At 40.8% G+C, this 17564-nt stretch overlaps 2 protein-coding genes across 2 annotated transcripts; one reads left to right on the forward strand and one right to left on the reverse strand.

Annotated features, from left to right (window-relative positions):
• Positions 1-441: 441 nt before the first annotated feature.
• zgc:194312 (G-protein coupled receptor) lies at positions 442-2505 on the reverse strand. The gene is made up of 2 exons (XM_029760147.1): positions 1402-2505; positions 442-978 (listed from the first exon to the last, which is right to left on the reverse strand). Exons 1-2 carry the CDS (start codon positions 2325-2327, stop codon positions 918-920), a joined length of 987 nt encoding a protein of 328 aa, XP_029616007.1. The 5' UTR covers positions 2328-2505; the 3' UTR covers positions 442-917.
• Positions 2506-8089: 5584 nt separating this feature from the next.
• On the forward strand, positions 8090-17564 carry ponzr1 (plac8 onzin related protein 1). Its single transcript, XM_029760148.1, has 4 exons — positions 8090-8229; positions 8958-9056; positions 15893-16044; positions 16525-17564. Exons 2-4 carry the CDS (start codon positions 8960-8962, stop codon positions 16663-16665), a joined length of 390 nt encoding a protein of 129 aa, XP_029616008.1. The 5' UTR covers positions 8090-8229; positions 8958-8959; the 3' UTR covers positions 16666-17564.

Raw genomic sequence — 17564 nt, forward strand, 5'->3', positions numbered from 1 at the left:
CCTTCACAGAACAGCGCAAACTGTCTCTAACAAGAAAAGAAAGAAGAGTGGGAGGCCCCGGTGCACAACTGAGCAAGAGGACAAGTACATTAGAGTGTCTAGTTTGAGAAACAGACGCCTCACAAGTCCTCAACTGGCAGCTTCATTAAATAGTACCCGCAAAACACCAGTCTCAACGTCAACAGTGAAGAGGCGACTCCGGGATGCTGGCCTCCTAGGCAGAGTTCCTCTGTCCAGTGTCTGTGTTATTTTGCCCATCTTAATCTTTTCTTCTTATTGGCCAGTCTGAGATATGGCTTTTTCTTTGCAACTCTGCCTAGGCCAGCATCCCGGAGTCGCCACTTCGCTGTTGACGTTGAGACTGGTGTTTTGCAGGTTATTTTAATGGACAAAATATGTGCTTATCTTTCAAAAACAAGGACATTTCTAAGTGACCCCACATTTTTGAACGGTAGTGTATATTTTTGGCCCACACATCAACAAATCTCTGGCTGTGCCACTGTTTTTCAGTCAAATTAGTCAAATCCTCATTGGACTCTTCTCTGATACTGTACAGTTAACATAATACAGGTCTGGGGCCGGTATGTTCATAGTGATACCCATTCCTATAAAGTCATTACATCCTGGGTAGAACAGAAGCACTTTCACAGCTTTGTGCAGATGCTGGATATTCAAGTACTGTATGAATGAATCAGCAAAAGAGGGTGAATCCACACTGTATGGATATACAATATGCTCCCAAATGTGTTGTGATGTGTAGTTGCTACACCCTCCATTCCACCAGCGTCTCCATGGCATTTGGGTGGCAGTATCAGTCTGGTACAAAACGTCTTTAGCCCAGCCTGTGGAGCACTGGAGACATACTGATGGGTCTGTTACAGAAGTAGTTGAGTTAGTAGTGAGGGCTCCCTCTTCCCTTATACTGGTGTCTGTGGAGGCTCCAGCGAGATGAGTGTCTGGGACGTCAATGTTCTTTCCCTGTGGAAAATAAGCCAAACATGCATCTGAGTAAAACAAGATGTCTCTGAAGCCATGTGATGTTTGTCAGAGGCATATTGTTTCATTTTTTTCAACTATGGTAAGAATAGCTTTGTCTGTAGTCTCACATCCCACATTTTCCAAAACTGAAGTAAAAAAAGGGGAAGCAGGAAACACAGCAAATGATAGCTATCAACTTTCTTAACTTTGTCAGAGAATATACAGTATAAAATAATAAGGTTTTGTGAATAATCCCTACTGTTTCTGGTTGGTCTACACAAGTGAGTATTTAGTCATCGCCTGTTGTCTTTCAGTATTCATCCATTCATCATTCTCCAAGCCACTGAGCTCGACAAATGAGTGTGCATAAAGTGAGTAACACATTTTGGCATTTATCTTAACCACAAAGATGTTAACACATACCGTGGCTGGGGATGCAGACGAGGCGTCGTGGCACGCACGGTCCACTCGAGAACGCCTTTCAGGTGGCGGGAACAGCAAGGGAACCGGCGATGCACCTGCTCCAAGAGTTCCTCTTTACGCAAACCGTAGACGATTGGTGCTATGCACTGCGCCAAACTAAAGAAGGCAAAGCTAACCACCGCTGACAGTTCTTTGGTCCCCGACTGAAGGTGTTCTTGTTTCTGGATAACTATTAGCACAAAGTTGGGGAGGATGTACACGGCGAGTTGAGTAAAGTGCAGGGCGATGGTCTTGCATCCGACACTATTGCGTCGATTTATCACTCCCAACCTTCGCCCCTCAAACAGTATCCTTACATAACTGTACAGAATCAGTATCGTACACACTGATATCAGCAAGATTTTTTTCAGTTCACCTTTCTTCAGCTGTTCCCGTCCACATTCCCCATTTGGACCAGTGGCGTCCAGCTCCGTCTTGGGGAGCAGCGTGAGGGGAATAACCAGCGCGAGCCCCCACGTCAGTAGTCCAACTAGCCAGGGCCAATGCCAGACAGAACTGTACTTCATAGGATGACAGACAGCAAAATAACGGTCCAGCGCCATAGCAGTGAGAGTCAGGAGTATATTGGACGCGCTGGTGATTAGGACAGTTACCATGGCCACACAGATGGATGCCACCAGCCTGGCGCCGAGGTAAATCTGGAGGTAGAAAACCGAGCACATCCCAAAGTACACCAGAGCTGACATCAACAGGTGAAAAACTAACACAAAGCGCGCATGGCCCCGAAGTCGCTCCTCGCGCACTATAGTCCAGTTAATCACTATGTTGAAGAACGCCAATATTATGAAGGAGACGGTCGACGCACAAACCCGTACATAGGTGTAGTCCTTTGCACCCGTTTCTCCAGTCCCGTTTGGTATCGACATTATCCCTCATTTGATGCTGTATTTAGGGTATTGGATTTTTTCATCGTGGCCTCTTTCTTCTCATAGTTTCCAACACGTGTAAAAATTGAGTGATCATCTCATCAATCTGAGTACGTCCAAGACATTCAATGCAATGGTCTAGTCTGAGTGAGAGAATTCTGTCTCTCTTTCTCACCCCCCCCCCCCTCCTCCTCTTTCTCTGTCTGGCTGTTTGTCAATCACAAAATGAGCGAGTGTGCACAGTGCCTAATGCCCACATTTCAACATAGTACTTTTCCCATCTTCAACTGGAGACTATATGCTTTTGGGTATCTAAATAACCAAAACTCATGCTAAACAATAACATTTCTCCATCAACATGTGCTGCTCTGATACAGGATAGGACTTTTACTCTGAGGGGTACAGGCCCTTTATGTTACCACATACCTAATTGACTTTATCAATAAACATAACAAATATTCCAATACAATAAATTCGATACAGTCACTTTTTAAATTCAATTCAAATTAGGACTAACAGGGGAAGAACATGTGTGACGTTAAGTGACGTGCAAGGCTCTTTTAAGCACGATCCTAAAACAGTTGGGACGTTGCCATCTAGTGCAGTTTTAGCAGAATTACGACTACATATTATACAGTGCATTCAGAAAGTATTCAGACCCCTTGACTTTTTACACATTTTGTTACCTTATAGCTGTATTCTAAAATTGATATCCCATAATGACAGAGCAAGAACAGTATTCTTTAGAATTTTTTGCTAATTTATTGAAAATCAAAAACTGAAATATCACATTTATGTAGGTATTCAGACCCTTTACTCAGTACATTGTTGAAGCACCTTTGGCAGCGATTACAGCCTTAAGTCTTCTTGGCTATGACACAACTAGGTTGGTACACCTTTATTTGGGGAGTTTCTCCCATTTTTCTCTGCAGATCCCGTCAAGCTCTGTCAGGTTGGATGGAGTGAGTCGGCGGTACAGCTATTTTATGGTCTCTCCAGAGATGTTCGATCGAGTTCAAGTCCGGGCTCTGGCTGGGCCACTCAAAGACATTCAGAGACTTGTCCCCAAGCCACCCCTGCATTATCTTGGCTGTGTGCTTAGGGTGGTCGTCCTGTTGGAGGTTGGAGGTCCTGAGCGCTCTGGAACAGGTCAAGGATCTCTCTGTTCATCTTTCCCTCTATCGTGATTAGTGTTGCAGTCCCTGCCGCTGAAAAACATCCCTACAAGCATGATGCTGCCACCACCATGCATCACCGTAGGGATGGTTCCAGGTTTCCTTCAGACGTGATGCTTGGCATTCAGGTGTCATCAGACCAGAGAATCTTGTTTCTCATGGTCTGAGAGTCCTTTAGGTGCCTTTTGGCAAACTCCAAGCAGAGTTTAGGTTCATTTTACTGGCCTCTCTACCAAAAAGGCCTGATTGGTGGAGTGCTGATGGAAGGTTCTCCCATCTCCACAGAGGAACTCTGGAGATTTCCCCCAATTGCTCAGTTTGGCTGGGCAGCCAGCTCTTGGTGGTTCCAAACTTCCACTGTGTTCTTGGGGACCTTCAATGCTGCAGACATTTTTTTGGTACCCTTACCCTCCACACAATCCTGTCTCAAAGCTCAATTCCTTCAACCATATGGCTTGTTTTTTGCTCTGACATGCACTGTCAACTGTGGGACCTTATATAGACAGATGTGTGCCTTTCCAAATCATGTCCAAGCAATTGAATTTACAACAGGTGGGCTCCAATTACTTTTTAGAAACATCTCAACCCTGGAAACAGGGGGATGCCTAGTCAGTTGTACAACTGAATCAGAGAGGTGCGGGGGGCTGCCTTAATCAGCATCTACAGCACCCAGGGAACAACAGGTTAACTGCCTTGTTCAGGGGCAGAACAACTGATTTTTACCTTGTCAGCTCTGGGATTCGATCCTGTAACCTTTCGGTTACTGGCCCAATGCTCTAACCACTAGACTACCTGCCGCCCCTGTAAAATACGGCATTTCTGTTTTATTTTTTATATACACTTGCTAAAGTTTCTATGAACCTATAAACCTGGTGTATTGTGTGTAGATTGATGAGGAAAAACATGAATTTAATACATTTTAGAATAATGTTGAAGGCATTCAGTTGTACAACTGACTAGGTATCCCCCTGTTTCCAGGGTTGAGATGTTTCTAAAAAGTAATTGGAGCCCATGTGTGGGAAAAGGGAAGGGGTCTAAATACTTTCCGATTGCACTGTACATCATTTCAAAAAGTGTTTGGCCAGCAATGCAAAATGAGTCAGTTGGATTGGTGATTCAGCTGAAGTGGTAAAACAGAATCCAAAATGTAGTATTATAAGCGATGGAGATTTTATGCAAATGTTTATAGGTCTTGTGTAAGTCAGTGGAACAATTCTCAACCCTTACAATGGACTAAAATATAGGATCATTTGTGTGCTTGTATCAGCAAGAACACTCCTGTTAATCTTCATCCTACTTTTATTACTCAATTTCTTCTCAGTTTTGCAAATACTTTTTTGAAGTCTGATATGCCTAGTTGAGTAGGAATGTCAAACATTCAACCTGCTGCACAGACCCTATGGATGCTCTAGTCTAGACTGCCTAGTTAAATTGTGCTTAGGAGCATTTTTAAACACTCTCTGTGTGCAAAGTAGGAAGAAATAGATGAGTGTGCTACATTTACTAAAATAATGTATTAAAATATTTAATTACTTTGACATATTTAATTATGTTATATTACTCTACTTTCCCTATAGTGGACAGAAGTTGTTACTACATTACACAGAGTAACGTTTTCACCACACAATAATTACAGGAAATACCAGGGGCACAACTTTCACTGGGGACACAAGGATATGTCCATTCTGAAATTGCATTTTGTCGTCGTCGTCGAGGAAACGGTGTACTTTAGGACCATGCGGACGCCTCTGAGCGGTCGGGTAGGCTGTTTGGAGTGTTTAAAACTTCTCTAGGGTATGTGGGACGGTAGCGTCCCACCTCGCCAACAGCCAGTGAAATAGCAGAGCGCCAAATTCAAAACAACAAAAATCTCATAATTCAAATTTCTCACACATACAAGTATTATACACCATTTTAAAGATAATCTTCTTGTTAATACAACCACACTGTCCGATTTCAAAAAGGCTTTATGGCGAAAGCATAGCATTAGATTATGTTAGGACAGCACCTAGGCAAGAAAAACCACACAGCCATTTTCCAAGCAAGGAGAGGCGTCACAAAAACCAGACATACAGCTAAAATTAATCACTAACCTTTGATGATCTTCATCAGATGGCACTCATAGGACTTCATGTTACACAATACATGTATGTTTTGCTCAATAAAGTTCATATCCAAAAACCCATTTTACATTGGCGTGTAATGTTCAGAAATGTTTTGCCTCCCAAAACTTCCGGTGAATGAGCACATCAATTTGCAGAAATACTCATCATAAACGTTGATAAAAATATACAACTGTTATTCAAAGAATTATAGATACACTTCTCCTTAATGCAACCGCTGTGTCAGATTTCAAAAAAGCTTTACAGCGAAAGCACACTTTGCAATAATCTGAGTACAGCGCTCAGTCAGAAAACCAAACCCGCCATTTTGTGGAGTCAACAAAACTTAAATAGCATTATAAATATTAACTTACCTTTGATGATCTTCATCGGAATGCACTCCCAGGAATCCCAGTTCCACAATAAATGTTCATTTGTTTCGATAAAGTCCATCCTTTATGTCCAAATACCTCCATTTTGTTTGCGCGTTTAGTCGAGTAATCCAAATCCACTGTGCTCACGCAGTAAATTCAGACGAAAAGTCAAAAAAGTTATATTACAGTTCGTAGAAACATGTCAAACAATGTATAGAATCAATCTTTAGGATGTTTTTATCATAAATCTTCCATAATATTCCAACGATTCCTTTGTCTTCAAAAAGGAAAAGGAACACAGCTAACTCTCACGGGAGTGGACGCCACTGAGCTCATGTCATTTTCTCAGTCATCTGATTCCAAGACCTCTTATTCTCTTCCCATTCACACTAGAAACATGAAACAACGTTCTAAAGACTGTTGACATCTAGTGGAAGCCTTAGGAAGTGCAAAATGTCCCCACAGACACTGTATATTGGATAGGGAATCACTTGAAAAAGTACAAACCTCAGATTTCCAGACTTCCTGGTTGGATTTTTTCTCAGGTTTTTGCCTGCCATATGAGTTCTGTTATACTCTTAGACATCATTTAAACAGTTTTAGAAACTTCAGAGTGTTTTCTATCCAAATCTACTAATAATATACATATCCTACCTTCTGGGCCTGAGTAGCAGGCAGTTTACTACAGGCACGCTTTTCATCCAGACATCAAAATACTGCCCCTACCCAAGAGAGGTTAAGTTATCATTCAAATAAAAGCCAACCTCTGTCTCTATTTACCAAAATATATTGTTTCCTTTTCCGTATTGGCCATCTACCGAATTCATTTTCACACAAAGATAAACAGTGCATTCGGAAAATATTCAGACCCCTTGACTTTTTCCACATTTTGTTACATTACAGCATTATTCTAAAATGGATTCAAAAAATATTTCCTAATTTTCTCCACTACACACTATACCCCATAATGATAAAACCGAAAACAGTTTTTTTTATATAAATAAAAAACAGAAATAAGTATTCAGACCCTTTGCTATGAGACTCGAAATTGAGCTCAGGTACATCCTGTTTTCATTGATCATCCTTGAGATGTTTCTACAACATGATTGGAGTCTACCTGTGGTAAATTCAAATGATTGGACATGATTTGGAAAGGCACAAACCTGTCTACATAAGGTCCCACAGTTGACAGTGCATAACAGAGCAAAAACCAAGCCATGAGGTCGAAGGATTTATCCGTAGAGCTCCGAGACAGGATTGTGTCGAGGCACAGATGTGGGGAAGGGTACCAAAAAAATGTCTGCAGCATTGAAGGTTCCCAAGAACACAATAGACTCCATCATTCTTAAATTGAATGCACTCTACATTGATAAATGGCTACAACAGGTTGTCATCTATGACAGATATATGTAGTATATAATTGAGATTTGTCTGTTAGAAGAGCGCAAACGGTCCCAGTTCCATTGATTGATATACAATTTTGATGTGACTGATTCATTTACGCACGCTGTTGATTACAGTAGAACAAGCTAATCAATTCCAGTCTTGAGTGACAATTTGGTAAATATTGATGCGTGTGTATTTTATAAGGTACTAATTTAGTAAAATACAAGTAATCTGAACACAAGTGTGACGTGTGTGTAGCGAGTAACTTTTATGTATTGGTCTTCAAAATATCATGACTTATTGCAGGATATTGATTATGACTTATTGAAGGATATTGATTATTTACCAACAATAAATAAAAAAAACAGGAAGCAGCAACACTATCATTTTCAATGTATGTTTTATGACTATAAATTGTACTTTTACCATCATTTTTCAACATGATTTTACTTTATCAGGTCAAATGAACCCCAAAACGTGCTATGATTTATTGATTTTGAAGACATTACTGAAATCGTGAAAATATGTTTGTTCTGACTATAAAGAGGAGGACCCTAACAATTCTAATATGAGTATGTATTATATCAAAATAATGTCGTCCTGATATCCACCAAAATATCACTGGACCCACAATAATTGAAGTACTCCTAAAGTTTTTTTTGCTACAATGTGGTGGATTTAGGCAGAGACAAAAGTGTAACCTATGCCAACTTTTATAATAGGAACCGATCTTACAGCTTTCCGCAATGACCTTATAGACGTGATCTCCGGTTGTTTGGAATAGCCTGCTGCGCACAGTTGTTCACTCTGCTGCAACCAGTGTCCACCCTTTCTCTACTCAGGCTGTAGTTGAATACTAAGAAAGGTAAGACTACAAATTCCGTAAATGTATATTCATGTATAAAAGAGTACGTTCTTTCATATTACATGACTTATTAACGGCTTTTTGTTTAAATCGAATGAGATGAGTTTATACTTTTCCCACTAGAAACCGGAACTATTGGATTAGAGATGCATATAAACTTTAATAGTTATTTAGGAAATCAGTGGTCCTGGTTGGTTGCATTTTATTTGCAAAACATTCAAGATTCGACAAGATAAGCGATATAAATGAAGTAGCACGTTTTGTTTTTCGATCGTTTTTATTTTTCGTATGAATGTATTATTCAATATGAATGTTCGACATTATTTGATACAGGCACAGGCTGTTGTTTGCAGCAACAACAAAACATTTTTGGAAATGTTACAACGTGTATTTTAAATAAATACATTACTATAAACATTATTTCAGTTAGAAATGATTATTGCTCAAGATAGTAGTTAACCATTTAACATGCACATGTATAACATCTAACTACATCTTTTCATGCATTTAAAAGCTCTTATCAGCCCAGTACATCTCTCTGCCCACTAAATGTAAGCTCTTCTCTTCTTCCCCTCCCTCCCTTCCTTCCTTCCTTCCTTCCTTCCTTCCTTCCTTCCTTCCTTCCTTTCTCCCTCCCTCCCTCCCTCCCTCCCTCCTGTCTTACTTCCCTCTCTCTCTCGCTCTCTCCTTTCCTCATCCCCTACCTCCTTGGGTGTGGTGTGGTGTAGCCATGGCTGTCCAGCAGCAGATCACCACTGTAACCACCACCCAGAGCTCAGGACAATGGAGCACAGGACTGTTTGACTGCTGCTCTGACATGGGCACATGTAAGTCACATCGAGTCACTTCCATAATATGCTCATCTCCAAACCCAGAACCAAATCTAGATATATGTTTTATTTTGTAACGTATTTTTTCGATTAATTCAGAGTAGGCCTACATATTCATTATACAGTTCAATTGAAACAAGAAAACTGCAGGCCTACCAGGGGAGGGGTCTGAGCTGTGTTTTCCTGTGTGAATGTAACATTTACTGGAAGGAGAATTGGGGGGGGGGGGCAGAGCTAAGTGAGTGACGTCATCAGGAACCATGGAGACCAAGGGGGCTGCGCTCCAGGAATGTCAATAAAAAAGAAACGCCAGATAACGAATGTACAGCGTTACAGGGAGAGAAAGAGTTTGTTTCATTAGGACATTTTACATGAACTTCACCGCCCGCCCGCTCATTAAACGGGATACGGCAGCAGATTGACGAGGGCTGTCAAGTTAACAAACAACATATCCTAAAAACAGGACAGGTAAAAGTAAAATGGACAATATGGAATGGACAATCACAACTGTTGTCCAGGAGTTTCACCCCATTGTCATGATCAGTGGTTTCAAGTTTGTATCTGTCCATTTTTGACAAACTGATCATAGCAAAACATAAAATACTCCTGCATTTCCCGCTGTGTAAATACATTGCAAATAGGCTTGCAAGTAGGCTCCTGCTAAAGTTGTGTAGCTGATATTCAGAATTTAAATGACCAAATTGATTAGTCGCAGGAATCAGGACTAATAAAGCCAACGCAATGGCAAGTTTTACAAACTGTGGGCCTACGTGACCACGAGCTGATGTCTTAGGGACATATTTTTTTGGTCCTGTCTGGATGTCGTTTTGGGGTTTTTACAAACGGTAGACCTACCACATAGATGGGAATTCATACAATTCAATTTCAGGCAACACCGTAGGTTACATCTCAGTAAACACGGACTGACACCAACGCCTTCTGGACGTCTTTTTTTAATGCAGTTCCGGACAGGCCTTGATTTCCACATCCATGGACATTGGTTTTTGGTCCGGTCTGGACCAAATCTGAACCAATCATAGACATTTATGTTCAGTTCAGATTTTGTCCGGTCTGGACCAGCCTTGATTTGGCCTAAACACAGACGTCTATAAATTACTTATTTTCAACTTTCATTCAGATCCCAATAATTAGCCTGATTTCAACATCCAGAAAATACATATTTTCAATGTCTGTAAAATATGAATTTAACATCAGGAAAATAAGTATTTTCAGGTTTCCTTCAGAACTGAAAATGAAACTGATTTCAACATCCGGAAAATATGTATTTTCAATGTCATGGAAAGTTTTTATTTTAAACATAAAGAAAATACCTTTTCACCTTTCATTCAGAACCTAAATTGGACCTAACTTCAACATCTGGAAAATACAGTTGAAGTCGGAAGTTTACATACACCTTAGCCAAATACATTTAAACTCAGTTTTTCACAATTCCTGACTTTTAATCCTAATAACAATTCCCTGTCTTAGGTCAGTTAGGATCACCACTTTATTTTAAGAATGTGAAATGTCAGAATAATAGTAGAGAGAATGATTTATTTCAGCTTCTATTTCTTTCATCACATTCCCAGTGGGTCAGAAGTTTACATACACTCAATTAGTATTTGGTAGCATTGCCTTTTAAATTGTTTAACTTGGGTCAAACGTTTCGGGTAGCCTTCCACAAGCTTCCCACAATAAGTTGGGTGAATTTTGGCCCATTCCTCCTGACAGAGCTGGTGTAACTGAGTCAGGTTTGTAGGCCTCCTTGCTTGCACACGCCTTTTCAGTTCTGCTCACAAATGTTCTATAGGATTGAGGTCAGGGCTTTGCAGAGGTGGGACCAAGTCATTGTTTTACAAGTCACAAGTAAGTCTCAAGTCTTAGCACTCAAGTCCCAAGTCAAGACAGGCAAGTCCGAGTCAAGACTCAAGTCAAGACCGTTTCGAGTCCTAAACAAGTCATGATGTGCTCTTCACCAAATGTAATAACATTTCATTTTTGTTAACAAGAGTAATAGTTAGTATATTACATTTACGCAAATCATGAATGCTTTTAAAAATATCTATATATTTATTACTTTCCAAATAAACTTTATATTTCCATGGAAATACATGGGTAGCCATGAGAAAGAACCACCCCCCCCCCCCCCCCCCCAAAGTGATCGACTATCGAGAATCGCTATGAGGTGCAATCGGGCGATGTAGGCTTGTACACAATTGCCCAACCACAATCGCCCAACCTTGTTTTAGGAACATCAGGCAGGATTTAGGCTTCCAACTGCCTAGCCAGCTGTAGCTCAATCTTTGGTGCAATGATCACGTTCCCGCACTGACTGACTGTGTGGAGGCTCATTGATTTAACGTTACGCTAGCCTACATGATACACTAGTAAAGTAATAAAATATATAGCTGTCGGCTATATTAGCCACGACTTACCGTTCTTTGTGCAGCTTCAAATGTCGAACAAAGTTGGAAATTGTTGCGCCTCCGTCTGTAATTTTCTTCCCGCATGTTTTGCAAGTTGCAATCTGTTTTTTGTTGATACAGAGTTGTCTTTACATCCGAAAATAATAATTTTGGCTATCATCTTTCCAAGGGCTCCATCTGAATTCACCCGCCGACGTTCCTATGCACTGCCACGCACAACCTTTTCTCAGCTGGCACAATTTGATTGGCTGATGTCCGATTCAAACTGTAATCTGTTAAATGAAGAGTTGATGCGTTCCACACTTTTTTTAATAGCATGATTTTTATATTTGGGCTTGGGGAGGGTATCAAGTCAGGTTGAGTCATAAGGCTCAAGTCCAAGTCAAGTCACGAGTAGTGGAAGTACGGCTAGACGTTCAGCTGAAATTGCAGAGCGCGAAATTCAAATTAAATTATTTGAAATATTTAACTTTCATAAAATCACAAGCGCAATACACCAAAATAAAGCTTAACTTCTTGTTAATCCAGCCACCGTGTCAGATTTCAAAAAGGCTTTACGGCGAAAGCAAACCATGCGATTATCTGAGGACAGCACCCCACCATAAAAACACAGGAAAATCATATTTCAACCAAGCACATGCGACACGAAAGTCAGAAATAACTATATAATTCATGCCTTACCTTTGAAGATCTTCTTCTGTTGGCACTCCAATATGTCCCAGAAACATCACAAATGGTCCTTTTGTTCGATAAACTCCTTTTTTATATCCCCAAAATGTCCAATTATTTGGCGCGTTTGATTCAGAAAAGCAACGGTTCCAACTCGCCCAACATGACTAAAAATGATCTAATAAGTTACCTGTAAACTTGGTCCAAACATTTCAAACAACTTTCCTAATCCATCCTTAGGTATCCTAAAACGTAAATAATCGATAAAATTTAAGACGGAATATATTGTGCTCAATAGCGGATAAAATCAAAGTGGAGCGAGCTCCAGGCCGAGCGCCCCAAACAAAAGAGTCCACTTGGCTTGACCCTCATTCTGAATAGCCGTACTTCTTAATTTCTGAAAGGAAAAACATCAACCAATTTCTAGACTGTTGACATCTAGTGGAAGCCATAGGAACTGCAACCAGGTGCCTCATAAATGTAGTTTCCCATAGAAAACCAATTGAAAACACAGTGATCTCAAAAAAAAATTCCCTGGATGGTTTGTCCTCAGGGTTTCGCCTGCCAAATCAGTTATGTTATACTCACAGACATTATTTTAACAGTTTTAGAAACTTTTGAGTGTTTTCTGTCCAAATCTACCATTTATATGCATATCCTAGCTTCTGGGCCTGAGTGGCAGGCAGTTTACTTTAGGCATGCTTTTCATCTGGACGTGAAAATACCGCCCCCTATCCCAAAGAGGTTTTAAAGTCAAGTTGAGTTGCAAGTCATCATATTTGTGACTTGAGTCTGACTCGAGTCCAAGTCATGTGACTCGAGTCCACACCTCTGGGGCTTTGTGATGGCCACTCCAATACCTTGACTTTGTTGTCCTTGTGCCATTTTGCCACAACTTTGGAAGTAAGCTTGGGGTCATTGTCCATTTGGAAGACCCATTTGCGACCAAGCTTTAACTTCCTGACTGATGTCTTGAGATTTTGCTTCAATATATCCACATAATTTTCTACCTCATGATGCCATCTAATTTGTGAAGCGCTCAAGTCACTCCTGCAGCAAAGCACCCCACAACATGATGCTGTCACCCCCGTGCTTCACGGTTGGGATGGTGTTCTTCGGCTTGCAAGCCTTCCCCTTTTTCCTCCAAACATAACGATGGTCATTATGGCCAAACAGTTCTATTTTTGTTTCATCAGACCATCAGACGGCTCCAAAAAGTATGATCTTTGTCCCCAAGTGCAGTTACAAACCGTAGTATGGCTTTTTTATGGCGGTTTTGGAGTAGTGTTTTTTTTTCAGAGTCATTAGAAAGGCCTCTTTAGTGTCCTAGGTTTTCATAACTGTGACCTTAATTGCCTACCGTCTGTAAGCTGTTAGTGTCTTAACCACCGTTCCACAGGTGCATGTTCATTCATTGTTTATGGTTCATTGAACAAGCATGGGAAACAGTGTTTAAACCCTTTACAATGAAGATCTGTGAAGTTATTTGGATTTTTACGAATTATCTTTGAAAGACAGGGTCCTGAAAAAGGGATGCTTCTTTTTTTGCTGAGATTACTTTTGATAATTAAGTATATTTAAAACCAAATACTTTTAGACTTTTACTCAAGTAGTTTATTTTACTGGGTGACTCACTTTTACTTTAGTCATTTTCTATTAAGGTATCTTTACTTTACAAGTATGAAAATGTGGTACTTTTTCCACCACTGGTCGGTTGATGGTTGATGGTTTTCCGTTATTGATCTGTAGTTGTTGAGAGCTCTCTAGAGAGCTGGAGAGCGAACAAGAGAGGGAGAGTTGAGATCTGACTCACTCTGTCTCAACCATACCCAGCACTTAGTGGTGGGACTGAGGGAAAGAGGGAGAGGCTAAGTGGGAGGAAGTGGGAGAAACGAGAGAAGGAATTAAGATGAGGTAATATATACAGTTGAAGTCAGAAGTTTACATACACCTTAGCCAAATACATTTAAACTCAGTTTTTCACAATTCCTGACATTTAATCCTAGTAAAAATTCCCTGTCTTAGGTTAGTTAGGATCACAACTTTATTTTAAGAATGTGAAATGTCAGAATAATAGTATAGAGAATGATTTATTTAAGCTTTTATTTCTTTCATCACATTCACAGTGGGTCAGAAGTTTACATATACTCAATTAGTATTTGGTAGCATTGCCTTTTAAATTGTTTGACTTGGGTCAAACATTTCGGGTAGCCTTCCAAAAGCTCCCCACAATAAGTTGGGTGAATTTTGGCCCATTCTTTCTGACAGAGCTGGTGTAACTGAGTCAGGTTTGTAGGCCTCCTTTCTCGCACACGCTTTTTCAGTTCTGCCCACACATTTTCTATAGGCTTGAGGTCAGGGCTTTGTGATGGCCACTCCAATACCTTGACTTTGTTGTCCTTATGCCATTTTGCCACAACTTTGGAAGTATGCTTAGGGTCATTGTCCATTTGGAAGACCCATTTGAGACCAAGCTTTAACTTCCTGACTGATGTCTTGAGATGTTGCTTCAATATATTCACATCATTTTCCTGCCTCATGATGCCATCTATTTTGTGAAGTGCACCAGTCCCTCCTGCAGCAAAGCACCCCCAAAACATGATGCTGCCACCCCCGTGCTTCACGGTTGGGATGGTGTCCTTCGGCTTGCAAGCCTCCGCCTTTTTCCTCCAAACATAACGATGGTCATTATGGCCAAACAGCTCTATTTTTGTTTCATCAGACCAGAGGACATTTCTCCAAAAAGTACGATCTTTGTCCCCAAGTGCAGTTGCAAACCGTAGTCTGGCTTTTTTATGGCGGTTTTGGAGCAGTGGCTTCTTCCTTGCTGAGCGGCCTTTCAGGTTATGTCGATATAGGACTCATTTTACTATGGATATAGATACTTTTGTACCTGTTTCCTCCAGCGTCTTCACAAGGTCCTTTGCTGTTGTTCTGAGATTGATTTGCACTTTTCGCACAAAAGTACATTAATCTCTAGGGAGACAGAACAAGTCTCCATCCTGATCGGTATGACGGTTGTGTGGTCCCATGGTGTTTATACTTGCGTACTATTGTTTGTACAGATGAACGTCGTACCTTCAGGCGTTTGGAAATTGCTCCCAAGGATGAACCAGACTTGTGGAGGTCTGAAAAAAAAATCTGAGGTCTTGGCTGATTTCTTTTGATTTTCCCATGATGTCAAGCAAAGAGGCACCGAGTTTGAAGGTGGGCCTTGAAATAGATCCACAGGTACACCTTCAATTGACTCAAATTATGTCAATTAGCCTATCAGAAGCTTCTAAAGCCATGAAATAATTTTCTGGAATTTTCCAAGCTGTTCAAAGGCACAGTCAACTAAGTGTATGTGAACTTCTGACCCACTAGAATTGTGATACCGTGAGTTAAAAGTGAAATAATCTGTCTGTAAACAATTGTTGGAAAAATTACTTGTGTCATGCACAAAGTAGATGTCCTATTCGACTTGCCAAAACTATAATTTGTTAACAAGAAATTTGTGGAGTGGTTGAAAAACAAGTTTTAATGACTTCAACCTAAGTGTATGTAAACTTCTGACTTCAACTGTATGTGTTGAAAATGAGTTTGTTTACATACATTTTTGTATAGTTTTACCTCTATTTTCACTCGGAACAAAAGTTTGTTTCGTCACATTGTAATCTACTGCATATGAATCATCAAGTATTACGTACTTATTACATAATACTATGATGACCTTGAATTGTGTCCCCCCCCCCCCAGGTTGCTGTGCCACGTGGTGCTTCCCCTGTTTTCAGTGTCAGACGGCCTCCCACTACGGCTGGTGTTTCTGTATGCCCCTGCTGGACCCATGTGCCTTTATGGCTGTCTCCTGCTGCATGCGATCCTCCATGAGAGAACGCTATGGCATCCAGGTACAATACGAGCCCTGGGAGAGGGTAGGGTGGGGTGGGTGGGTGGGTGGGTGGGGAAAGTGGGTGGGATGGGTTGGGAAAGAGGGTAGACGGAGGCAGGGAAGCGGGGAGGGGAGGTGGGTGTGAACAGAGGGTGCAGGGGCAGGTGGGGGTGGTACCCACAGCACCTCTCATTTACCCTTCTGAGGGGAAATGGTGTTGGAATCTATCAGATGTTTGAGGTGTTAAGAAATATCATTGGTGTGCTTGGAAATGTTGTTGTTCTTAGTGTTGTCAGTTCCTTGATTCTCCTTTAAATGTAACGCTAAATATGGAATTAACTACTACCGTATCTCTCTCCTTCTTCCCTGAACTTTTCTACACGCCCTATTCTTCTCTCCATCTCTATCCTTATCCTCCTTTTAACTCTGACCTCTTGACATGTTCTTGTCCTCTGCTTTCATTTTCTATCCATCTCTCATTCTTTCTTCCCCCTCTCAGGGTTCGACCTGTGTGGATGTCGGGTTGGTGTGTTGCTGCTACGCTTGTGCCTGGTGCCAGATGGCTCGTGAGGTTAAGACGCGGACCACATCAGGCACCCAGCAGGTTCACGTGGTCACCCAACAGCTTCACGTGGCTTAGGACCCAGAAAAGAGAGTGGTGGCTAGATGGCAAAGCAAGAAGTGCAATTTCATCAGAAATGTTGAGGAAGTGCTTTAACTTTTTGCTCCTTATCTTGTGTGACGTTTAACATAGGGCGTACTGTTTGCATTTATTGTTTGAAAAATAACACAATTCCATAATTTTGCTATCATAGCTGAATAGTGACGTCCAAGAAAGAGGGCCATACATATAATACCACTCCAATATATAGCAACCATACTGTGTGTTGAATGTACTGTATACTTCAGATGTGTCTTTAGGAGAGAAATATTATACCATTATTAATGTCTTAATAACCATTGAATGTTCATGTCAGGCTTAAAACATTTTAAACAGCTTACCATGTACTTGCCCTTCTTGTGCACTTGCCTTTTCTTACTAGTCCTGACTTTGCTGAAAGCTGCTCCATCGAGGAAAGGTTTGCTTACAATGACTGTGATATGTGGTTGTCTTACCTAGCTACCTTAAGGTTGTCTTACCTAGCTACCTTAAGATTAATGATATGTGGTTGTCTTACCTAGCTACCTTAAGATTAATGCTCTGGATAAGTGCCTGCTAAATTACTAAATGTGTAACCCATGATTCAAATGCCAACCACATTTCAGTTGAATGTCCTTATGTATAAATATATGCCATTTAGCAAACGCTTTTATCCAAAGCGAGTTACAGTTTTGCGTGCATACATTGATTGTTTGGGTGGTCCCAGGGTTCAAACCCACTATCCTGGTGTTGCAAGCGCCATGCTCTACCAAATGATCTACAGAGAACCACTCGTTTCCAGTTGATTTCATTGCTTTCTTCTTGATTTGATCTGCTTGGTCCATATGTGTTTTAAAATAAAGCCTTTGCCTGTCTTACCTTGATAGACTTGTTAAAAA

Source organism: Salmo trutta, chromosome 8 (assembly GCF_901001165.1).
Source record: "Salmo trutta chromosome 8, fSalTru1.1, whole genome shotgun sequence".
NCBI lineage: Eukaryota > Metazoa > Chordata > Actinopteri > Salmoniformes > Salmonidae > Salmo > Salmo trutta.